Raw genomic sequence first — 12181 nt, 5'->3', positions numbered from 1 at the left:
ATAATCCTATCCTATCCTGTCACAATTTTGATAAATGTTGTGGAGATGCGAAGAAAAAGGCAAATTTGAGTTTCTGTAAGCAGAAAAGGTGTCTAGTTTATTTATTTTAAAATAAGTAATATCATAAACATAAATTCCATAAACTCTCACACATCTCACATTGCAGACCTTTGACATTTTGGGGTATTTAAACAACAACACACACATCAGAAATGTGTTCTATGTGGACTATCAAACTGATTCATCGATTTAAATATTTGGTGTTTAATGTACTGGTTGACAACTAATCGATTCATTTTTGCAGTTTTATTTCTGCAGCCATCTTACAGCAGGTGGTTTTATGATTGTTTTATAGATATGAGAAGAGTTTAGAGTGACAGTAACATTTATGACAGCTCTGTTGCTGACATATCTGTGAAAGTATCTATGAAAATCAGATTACTGATCAACTGTAGATAGTCGTCTAACAGAACACTGTATCAGGAAAAAAAACTTGTTTTTTTCCTCCCTTTGCAGATGTTTTGTCAGGATTGCTGATGACTCACGCTGCTCCTTAGAGACTTTAAACCTGTTTAACATGCTTTTTATTATGGCAACAGTCTTTCTGAGTTTATGTGCCCACAATTTGATAAAAATGGCTCTGGTTTTGTCATGCATTGAAAATTGTTGATTTGTGTTCTCAATGAATAGAATTTTTGGAAATTGGAATAATGGTTTATTCCAGGAAAAATTTTGGATGAACTTGACTTTCTCTAGGAGAATTTTAATAGTTAACAGAATAAAGTCTGTTTTACTCACTTGTGTCCGTGGCTCAGCCAGGAAGCTTCAGAATCAATCTTTAATCCAGACAATCAGAATTGAATTAGTAAAGAATAAAATATTTACATTCCACATCTATTTTTTGTCTATACTGTAATTTTATTACACAAGTAATCTATTGCATGTCTGTCCTTCCTGGGAGAGGGACCCCTTCTCCATCTTTTACCCTCATAACAGGTTTTTTTTTATCCAGAGCAACTTATTTTTTCTGTTCACTATGGCTTTCTTAAAACCCAGTATAAATTCTTTGGATTTTTGAACGTGTTTACTACATGATCAGACTTTACCTTTATTGAATTGAACCATTTTCCTCAATTGACCTTTAGGTATACGTTAATGTTACCAGACCATTGGTGAATAAATGTTACTAACAGAAAAGAAGGGCTTAGTTTTATGGTAGAGAAGATTTGGAAGAGTCACAACTTCAGTGCAAAAGTCAAAAACAAATCACAGTATTCACCTTATCTCTTTGGCTTTTGAGAGGCTTTTGGAGACAAAAATCCTAATAAATCTCAACTGTGTTCATATCTCTGACAAACTACCACAGAAATGGATCAAACTGAAGCAGCTGAGTGAAGAAACAAGAGTTCAGATTTATACATTAAGGAAAGAAGGAAACACAAAGTCTAAGCAATAAAAACCCAAAGACCTGATAATTATAGTCAAAATGTGTTTACATAAATGACTCTTTATATAGTAATCATGTTTATTTTGTTGCAAAGTATAACAATGAAACTGTGATGTTTTTTGTACAAACATTATGATTTTGCTTCCAAACTTTTGACCTGTAATGTAAATAAAATTGATTTGGCTTGACTTAAATTCAAGCAGCAGGATATATAAATGTATATTGTTTTCTCAGTTTTAATCTGGATTTAATCTGTTGTTCTGAAGTGTAATCAGCTATTATTTTTGCTTAATTCCTTGGTAGTTTTCCATTTTTCCATGACATGTCACATGTTTCCTTTTATGATCAGACCGTTAATGAGCTGCGGCACCTTCACTGATGAGGGGGTGTTTTTTCTGCAACTGAGAGTTATTTTAATCAATTAATCTTGTTAGTTGGTCTATTAATAGCTCAGAAAATGGTGAAAAATGTCAAATAGTGTTTCCCAAAGCTCATTATGATGTCTTCAGATGTCTCATTTTGCTCACAACTCCAACATATTCAGTTTGCTGGCACATAGGATAAAAAAAGTAATAACGATAATACATTTTATTTATAGGCGCCTTTCAAGTCACTCAAAGTCACCTTAAAAACGAGCAAAAAAACAAGAACACAATCAGCTACATAAAAACAAACAACTACATAAAAACAACAAACAGAGCAGAAGTGATAATGATAGTGATAAGTGATAATTTGAAGAAGCTGGAATTCAGGTAATATTTCGAGAAAAAAGTTGCAAATTTACTAGATTAAAGTGGCAAATCTACAAGAAAAAAAGTTGCAGATTTAAGAGAAAAAAGTGGGGAAAAGCAACTTTTTTTCTCCCAGATTCACCACTTTAAATCTCATAAATCTGTGCATATTTTTCTCGTAGATTTGCCCCTTTAATCTCATAAACTTTTTTCTCAAAATATTATTTTACTATGGTTTATTTTACACATTCTGGCTGTATGTAACACCCTCCAATATTCTCTAGGGTTGAAATTTAGAATTTCCAAGTATTTCAATTAGTGTCTGACTCAAAACTGAGTCATTGATTTAAAATGTTCCCTCCTTTCCTCCCCTTGGAATAATCAGCTATTACTTTTGCTTAATTCCTTGGTAGTTTTCCATTTTTCCAGAACATGTCACATGTTTCCTTTGATGATCAGAGCGTTAATGAGCTGCGGCACCTTCACTGATGACTTTCAGGGAAAACAAATAGTGAACATGCCACTTCCCGCTCTGATGGACACATGTAACGGCTGCACTGAAACAGGACATCCTGCCTGTTCTCTCTACGGGGGCATTGGGATTAGACAAGCCCAGTAATAAACTGATGCTCTGTCCTTTTAAGGTGTGAAGGAGTTACCAGGACAAAGTGTCAGACGACATGATGAGTTTGTAAGAATTTCAAATATTTGACCATCACAGGGAAATTATTAGAGCTTGAGTCACAGGAGTGATGCGTGTGTTTGATCACGTCCACTGTGATATTATCATGTCATTTAATTTTTTTATTTTTTATTATGGTTTCAGTTCTGCCAGCCTGGAGGTTGGAGGCTGTCCAGAGACAGGAAGGCTCCCACCTTCTTCACTGTGGTGCTGACAGACATCGACTCAGACCGACACTACTGCTCCTGCCTCACCTTCTACGAGGCTGAGGTCAACCTGCAGGTGAGACACACACACACACACACACACACACACACACACACACACACACACACACACACACAATGACAATAAAATAGATGTAAAAATGATGAAAAGAAGACACAAAATGACCAAAAATAGATGTAAAAATCGTCAAAAAATACACAAAATGACAAAAAATACAGTCATGAAAATATTATTTGACCACTGGTTTCTACACACACGCACACACACACACACACACACACACGCACACACACACACACACAGACACAATGACAAAAAAAATAGATGTAAAAATGATTTTAAAAAAGACACGAAATGACCAAAAATAGATGTAAAAATCATCAAAAATATCACAAAATGACAAAAAATACAGTCATGAAAATATTATTTGACCATTGGTTTCTACAAACACACACACACACACACACACACACACACACACACACACACACACACACACACACACACACACATACATACAATGACAAAAAAATAGATGTAAAAATCATCAAAAAATACACAAAATGACAAAAAATACAGTCATGAAAATATTATTTGACCATTGGTTTCTACACACACACACACACATACACACACACACACATCCTTGTACTTCTAGCTTTGTGAGGGCCCTCATTGGAATAGTGAATCTTGAAATAAGCATGTTGAACATGTTAAAATTAACTCTTAAAACAAGATCAATTATCTAACACTCTAATCTAAAGTTTTTTTTTATCTTGGTCAGAAACAAATAATCATCAGGTCACTCTGCTCGGGCCAGTTCATCACTGCTTGCAGCTTTAATTTATCTTCTTTTAAGAGTTAATTTCTGTAGAACCCTCCTATTCTCCAGCTGTTTAAGGACTGCTGGAATAAACAGGAGCACCATTTGGAAAAACACACAAGAACATACTAAGAACATGTAAACTATCCACAGGACAGACATCGCCATGGGATGCTGGACTCATTAATCCTCATGTGGTGAAATCTGTAAGCACAAATATTTCACTGTGTCACTCCATTAACCCTCGTTAGTCCTCCTGTTGACTATACACCCCTATATGGTCCTCAGGGGTCAGAAAGGACCCCATGACACAAGACTGTTTTTAGGACATGTTTTTTCATTATTATTGGTCAATTTTAGTCAAATATACAAAATCATGCCTCATTCCAAGAGAAAAAAGTAATAAAACCTGAATATTTTATTCAATATTTATATTGAAATAAAAATTCTTGATGTGAATGTACAGAGTAGATTATGTCAACTTTTAGTTTTCAACTTATGTTTTGAAAACGTTGTACATTTTTGGATGACAGGGGAAAAAAGTAAGGAAGCAATTCTATGATAGTTAACCTATATTAATGGTATGTTGAAAATTATTTGGGGTAAACAGCAGTGCATCACATCACTGCGAGCAGAAAGCTTCTCATCTCTCTTCTGAAGCTCCTTTTAACATCATCGTAGTGACAATCCCGAGTTTTGTGGGTTCTTTCGATGAACACAAGGTTCATCTTTGTGTTTCTCTCTCATGACTCTGAAAAGCCCTCAGGATGTCTCAGTTGGGCAATGCACAAAAACCAACTGACAAAAAACAAGAAACAAATAACTAGAATTAAGCAAATACATGCTCGAAACAAGTAAAATCATCTGCCAGTGCAGTAAGTAAACTTTTATTTTTAAGAATTCTTTAAATAAGTAAAAAATATCTTGGCACTGGAAAAACCAATGATGTTTAAATAATAAGCCCAAATATATTTATTTTGAGCAATTGTGGCTTGAAAAACCCAACTAGTAGTAACATTAAAATAAGCCAGAAATACTAGAAACGAGCACGTTCTGGTGGTTAGAAAATGCTTTTGAAATATTATTCAAACTACATGCTAAAAGTCTCAATTGGAGCCAATATTTTCGTTAAAAACTCACCATATTCAACAGTTGAACAGCTTGAAAAGCATGAAAAAGCTCACAATGTCAATCCTAAAATAGAAATCTTTAAAGAGGCAGCATCAAAATGACCAAAAAAAGACAAAAAATTACTTTAAAAAAAGACACAAAAATGACAGAAAAAAAGCTAAATTACTCAAAATGACCAAAAAAAGACAAAATTACAAAAAAGACAAAAAGACAGAAAAAAACCAATATTACTCAAAAAAAGACACAAAATTACCACGAAAAAAAGACACAAAATTACTAAAAGTAAAAGGACACAAAATTACCCCCCCCAAAAAAGACACAAAATTACCAAAATAAGACACAAAATTACATTACATAACAGGTAACAACAACACAGCAGATAATAAACGCTCCGATAGCAGCTGCCTTTCTTTTTATTAACGTCGTCATAGAAACAAGTGAAACAAAGCTCCAGCTGGAGCAATAAAGGGACCTTCTACACACAACACGGTAAAGAGACATTCATATAAAACTCACATTAAACTTTCATATCAAGGTGGGGGCCACAAAATATCGTCACGAGGGCCGCAATTGGCCCGTGGGCCGTAAGTTTGAGACCAATGCTTTTAACAATAACATACTTTAACAAGCACATAATAATTAAATAAGCACATAAAGCTATGGTCAGTAGGTAAATTATACTCAAATCCATATAATTAAGATACTATTGCTAGAAATAAGAAGAAAATACTTGGTAAGCTTCATGTTTTTTGCAGTGTGTGATGGTACTCATTTTCTGTTTCCCAATTTACTCTTATTGTTTTGGGTTTTTTACTGTTATTGGCACTTTTGTCAACTTGTAGGAATGTCTGTCGTGTGTGTGTTTGTGTGTGATGTCTTCAAGAATTTAAGGCATTAATAGAAAACAAAAGTCTGCTAATAAAGTGTGTGTTGGCTGCAGGGACGCTGTTCTAAAGCAGAGGACGGACACGTTCTCCCCTCCAGCGCTGCTCATTTGATTTACTCATGCATACAAGATTGTGTTTGATTGCACATTAGTGGTCACGGCACAAACGCTCAAAAACCCCCATAAATTATTGATTACAACAGATCTGTTTGGACGGAATCATTTTTATATTTATGAATGATCTCGTTAATGTCTCTCCGTGCCAAAAAAGCCCACAGAATTCCAGGCTAATTGTTTCACTGTGTTTTCCTTTGTTGGAGGCCTTAAATGACTCCTGTCGCTCTGCCCGCTGTGACTTCACATCCTTCACATGTGGAAGAAGATCATCACGTCCACTTAGATCAGCACTACATTTTTTTAAAGTGAAGTCAAAATTGCAGAAGGGTTGTCAAAAGTATCGAGACTCAAAAAAGTATCGATACTAAAGTCGATACTCGAGTATCTGAAGCTTGTTATCATAGTTGCAGTTTCTTTTTGAACAACAGTTTTTTATTATAAGTATTTAACTCTATGGAGTCTTATAGGGCTGTTTTGTCCATTTTTTAATCCTTTTCATGTCTTTTCGTGTCTTTGTAAGTCATTTTGTGTCTTTTTTGTGTTTTTTTTGGTAATTTTGTGTCTGTTGTTGTGTCTTTTTTTGTCATTTTGTGTCTTCTGTGGGGTTTTTGGTTATTATGTCTTCTCGTTTTGTGTCTATTTTTGGTCATTTTGTGTCTTTTTTGGTCATTTTGTGTCCTTTTTTGTAATTTTGTGTCTTTTTTGGTCATTTTGTGTCTTTTTTGGTCATTTTGTGTCTTCTGTGGGGTTTTTGGTTATTCTGTCTTCTCATTTTGTGTTTATTTTTTGTCATTTTGTGTCTTGTGTATTTTTTTGATCTGCTTTGTTTTCTAGTCTGGATATGATGAAGAAGTCATGCTTTGACGCTTTTGGAGACTGCAGAGGGTTAACCTGTGGTTCTGTTAATCTTTACATGTTGAATTTTTCTTGTTTATAAAAATATTTCTGTTACATTTCGGGTATCGGTATCGAGTTGAACATTTTTGTACCGTGACAACCCTAAATTGCAGCCATGTACGAGAAACTATTTGTAACTTAGACGGAAAATTTAGAATCAGTTCTGTGCATCCTTTCCTCATTTACTTTATCATCTCAGCATGTTGAGTGAATCAGAACTTAATGACAACAACATTCCTCCGTTTGCACAACCGGGCACATTTCTTCTACAAGAGTCAGGAGGAGGGAAGGATTTAGGGCAAATTGTCACATCAAAGGGCCAAAATAACCAAAAATAGCTCCGTTGTTAACTGTTTTGGGGTTTGTTTGCAACATTCGAGACTCGCTGCCCTGCAGGGGAGGTGGGTGGAGACACTCAGCTGGATAAAAAAAAAAAAAACCTGAAGCCTTCTCGATCTGTTTTCTGTCCTCACACACTGGCTCAGTTGTCATTAAGAACAGATTTAGACTTGATTATTGGGCCTAATGTTTTTTGTTATTGTGCCTTTGTTTACTGTTATCTAGGGGCTGCTAATGCTATTAGAGAGTCACACACACACTCCATGCTTAATGTTTATATTAGGGTAGGGCTGGGCGATATGGAGCAAAAGTCATAACCAGATATATTTAAGCTGAATATCAATATATATCCTGATGTTTTTATTGCAAAGTGAGAGCAAAATCAAAGTCAAATATGACATGTCACAAGTAGTTTTATTGAAACCGTTTATTTAAGTGAACATAAATACTTTATAACAACAGGAGAACCTTTTTATTACATTTAATAAAAATATTTTGAATAAAAACAGCCTATAAAATAAAATAGGTCAATCTTTTTCTGAAATAAATATATTTCTATGAGAATAGAATAACGAACATTACAATAGAACTAAATCTGACAAACCCTAGTAAGGACAGCATTTATTTATATATAAAGAAAGAACATTTTTTAATTATATCGATATATGCAATATGGTCTGAATCCATATCACATTTAAAAATATATCGATATATCTTTTATATCAATATATCGCCCAGCCCTATATGTTAGGACTGCAGGGCAAAATCAGCTGTACAGACACTGTTTCTGCAGCAGAAGTTTAATTACAATTTATTCCATCATTCACGATTATACCAGTATATTTTTTCATGAGTAAAAAACATGAAAATCATGATATTGGCAACATTCCTACTTCTTGGCGTAGTGGCGTAAGGGTTACAATATTTCTTTAAAATATGCAATTATAAGATCAGTGTATATGATGGAATAGTGGCATTAGAATGTGTGAGAGGCACCAAATTTGGGCTTTTTATGAAAAATGTTTCCCCGGACCCCCCTAACAGCTGTTTTACAACACTATCTGGCTGCTCCATGTCCTAGTGGAAAACCCTGTTGTCTGTGAAAAATGTTGTGTGAGGTGTTTGCTCACATTTAGCTCTCAAAAAGCACAAAATTGATTCATTTTACTAAAAATTTAACAAAATTTTCTTCTTGGGGGGGCATGCCCCTGGACCCATAGATGGTTACTTTTTATTATTTGATAATACTCAAGAGTCAAGATACATTTTTTTGTATTTGGCAACTGTTGAGATTTGCACTTTACACTACATTTTAGATTTGTGATTGATTTATATTTTGTTGAACGTCCATCCATCCATCCATTCTCGTCCGCTTATCCGTGGCCGGGTCGCGGGGGGCAGCAGGATAAGCAGGGCATCCCAGACGTCCATCTCCCCAGCCACAACGTCCAGCTCCTCCTGTGGGACCCCGAGGCGTTCCCAGGCCAGGAGAGAGATATAATCCCTCCACCGTGTTCTGGGTGCCGACTCTAACAAGGAATAAATAACTAGAATTAAGCAAATACATGCTCAAAACAAGTAAAATTATCTGCCGTAAGTGCAGTAAGTAAATTTTTCTTTGTAAGAATTCTTTAAATAAGTAAAACATATCCAGGCACTGGAAAAACCAATGATGTCTTGAAATAATAAGCCAAAATATACTTATTTGGGGACGTCTGGAATGCCCTGCTTAACCTGCTGCCCTCGCGACCCGGCCCCGGATAAACGGACGAGAATGGATGGATGGATTGATGGATGGATGTTTTTTTTGTCAGTTGGTTTTTGCTCTGCAGAGAGACGTCAGGAGGAGCAGTAAGAAGAAAGATCTCTATCCATATTATCTGCTGACAGTTTACATACGCCGTCTTTGTTATTGTTTACATCCAACCAGCAGCTGTGGCCGAAACACGTGACACCGCCCCTATCTATTATCGCAGATATACTCAACTGATTTTAAGCTAAATTTACCCCTAGGATTGATAATATCTCTCTGTTCATTCAGAGAGTAAAACAACATGCAGGTATTTTCTCTGTCAGGGACATTCGGTGTTTTCAGACCAAATAGTTTTTATAAGTTCTCCTTCAGAGGAACGATCCACTGAGGAGTTCCCCATCAAGGGCTTTTTTTTAATTTTACTGTTTGCATTTGTATCGCCAACAGGAATGATGAAGTAATATAAGCTGACCAATCAAAATCACACTGTATTTCCCCATAAATGCTCAGTAAAACTTCCCTTTCGGTTCATTTTTCCATGTTTTCTTCCATTTTTCTTCCATTATTAGTTGTGGTTTGGGGTTTTTGGTGTCTGTTCTTATTTAAACTTCTAATAGGTTTTTAAAAAATGTTGCTGGACCAAACGCACGTACACTTATGGTCACGCATGGTTCCTCTTCTGCTGGGAGAGTACCTGATCTCAAACAGGAGCTGAAAAGTCCCTGAAACCAGAGATCTAACAACTGTGATAGTTCCTAGTTGTTGCGGTACAGACACAATGGAAAGTGGGGTTTTTAGAACTATGAATAAGTTAATTTTCTCTTGAAATGCCTAATTTTTTCACTTGTTATCCTTTTTATTTTTTAGTTAGTGGATCATTTGTAAGTTTAAAAAAGTGAGTTATCAGCAATGTTTAGACTGGTCCTCTATATTTAGGTCTAATATTAATCTTTATTTAGTTCATCCATGTGAAGTTAATTCATCAGGTTTATCTACCCTCATAGTTCTTTTGTCTTCTTGTAATTGATTTAATAAGTCCCAGAGCTTTTTTTTTGTTGGCCACAAGAATTAACATTTCTTTTTTTACAATTAGCACTTGAAATGAAAAGGTAGTAGAAAATGTAAACCGTACTTTGGTTGTTTTTTTTTTTACCCCTTAACCCTAAGATTCCATTAAACCTGTTTTTTACAAAATGAACAGAAACACTGACATTGAGGAAGATCTTGGGTCGATAATAATGAGAATAAATATGAAACACAATTTAAAGCTAAACTTCTTACGGAAAAGGATTAGAGCCACATATGAAAAAATATTTGAGTTCTGACTTTATTCTCAAAATTCTGACTTTAAAGTCTGACATTAAAGTCTAAATTCTGAGAATAAAGTAAGAATTCTGAGTTTAAAGTCAAAATATTGAGAATAAAGTCAAAATTCTGAGAATAAAGTCAAAATTCTGAGAATAAAGTCTGAGTTTATTCTCAGAATTTTGAGAATAAAGTCAGAATTCTGAGTTTATTCTCAGCATTTTGACTTTAAACTCATAATTCTGACTTTATTCTCAGTCAGAATTCTGAGAATAAAGTCAGGACTCAAATATTGTTTTCATGTGTGGCCCTAATAACTTCTAGATCCTAGAAGCGGGTTAACTGGTTTATAAAGCGAGAGGTTGCAGCCGGATGTTCAGCTTCAGTGTGGTTTTGCACTGCATGAGTATTAAAAAAAGATGAACACTGACATGAATACATCTGGACAATATTAGTTTTGTTTTTAAATTCACAAACAGTTTCTGCTTTTAGTTGTTTTTTGTGTCTTTTAGCACTTCACAGCTTGAGATGTTTGTGTGTGCCAATAAGTGAACGGAGGCACGTGGAGGCTTTGTTTATACTGAATCCCGTGCTATGAAGCCTTTTGAATCTGATTGTCTTTTCTGCCTTTTTTGTCAGTCTCGTGTTAATTATTAGTTTGGGCTATATTTGGCCTCGTCCAGATCTCCTGTTCCTGTAAAATAAACCCAGCCTCGTGGATCCAGCGTACGGCTTCGAGGATCTTCTTGAAACGTGACGGTGTTTTCACAATCTTTCCTCTCGTCCTTATCTAGTCAGTTGGATTCCAGGGAGAGTCCAGACAGGAATGTATTTTGTCTAATAATTGAACCAAATCCTAAGAATAACGCCGAAATGTGACCCCCATCTGAATGGGATATTTTGATCCCGCACGCCTTGGTCCAGAGATGCTGAAGCACTTCTGGCATGTTTTCACTGCCTGGAGAAATATACCAGCTTGTGATAAGAGCTTTAGTTAGGAATGAGCACGCAGACGTCAGAGTATCAGAGCTCTGATGGATCCACCGAAGAAACAATTAGAACCAGATTGAGGCTGCTGCTAGTCGTGGTTTTCAGGAAACAGAGATAACATGTTTGATCTCAGCAAAACTTTATAGAGTTCCTTTGATTGGCCTTACAGTAAAACTAACTCTTGTCACTACGTATCCAATCTTCCTGTCTGCCTCAAGAGAAGGAGTTCAAGTATCTCAGGGTCTTGTTCAGTAGTGAGGGTAGAATGTAGTGTGAGTACTGGACCGTCGTGGTGAAGAAGGAGCTGAGCCTTTACCGGTCCATCTACGTTCCAACCCTCACCTATGGTCATGAACTTTAGGTAGTGACTGAAAGAACAAGAACTCGGATACAAGCTGCTGAAATGCGCTTGGAATACCCTGCTTAACCTGCTGCCCCCGCGACCCAGCCCCAGATAAGTGGACATGGATGGATGGATGGATGGTTATCCAATCTTGTAAACCATTGGCTATCGATCTGACCATGATATAACCTCTGGGGCAACAGCTGATATTTGTGGGGATTGGGTGTTGCCAGCGTATATCCAGATAACGGACTTCCTGTTTTGTCCACCTGTCCCGTTTAGCAAATTGAGACGTGAGAAGATGTGATTGCTTCTTCTGCATATGAGTACACAGGAAAAACATTTTTAAAAAAGGGTCAAAAGCTAAATCATCATCAAACAATTGGGTTCAAAGATTGCATTACTGTTTACCTGCAGTCAACAAAAAAAACACTTAATCTGCGTTAAAAAAAAGTTTTGCTTTATTCGCACCAATTTTTACTTTTCTAACTTGTATATTGGGTCTCTCT

The 12181-nt window shown here is 35.8% G+C and overlaps 1 protein-coding gene across 1 annotated transcript in view; it reads left to right on the top strand.

The window, feature by feature from the left end:
- sbf2 (SET binding factor 2) overlaps positions 1-12181 on the top strand; it is a 177441-nt gene that overhangs the window by 50860 nt on the left and 114400 nt on the right. The window contains 1 exon segment of the mRNA XM_059359455.1: positions 3005-3142. Within this exon segment, the coding sequence (XP_059215438.1) occupies positions 3005-3142 (138 nt within the window).

The sequence above is a fragment of the Centropristis striata genome, chromosome 2 (assembly GCF_030273125.1).
Source record: "Centropristis striata isolate RG_2023a ecotype Rhode Island chromosome 2, C.striata_1.0, whole genome shotgun sequence".
Classification (NCBI taxonomy): domain Eukaryota; kingdom Metazoa; phylum Chordata; class Actinopteri; order Perciformes; family Serranidae; genus Centropristis; species Centropristis striata.
The sequence above is the reverse complement of the archived record's forward strand: the minus strand, read 5'-3'. Positions and strand labels throughout refer to the sequence as shown.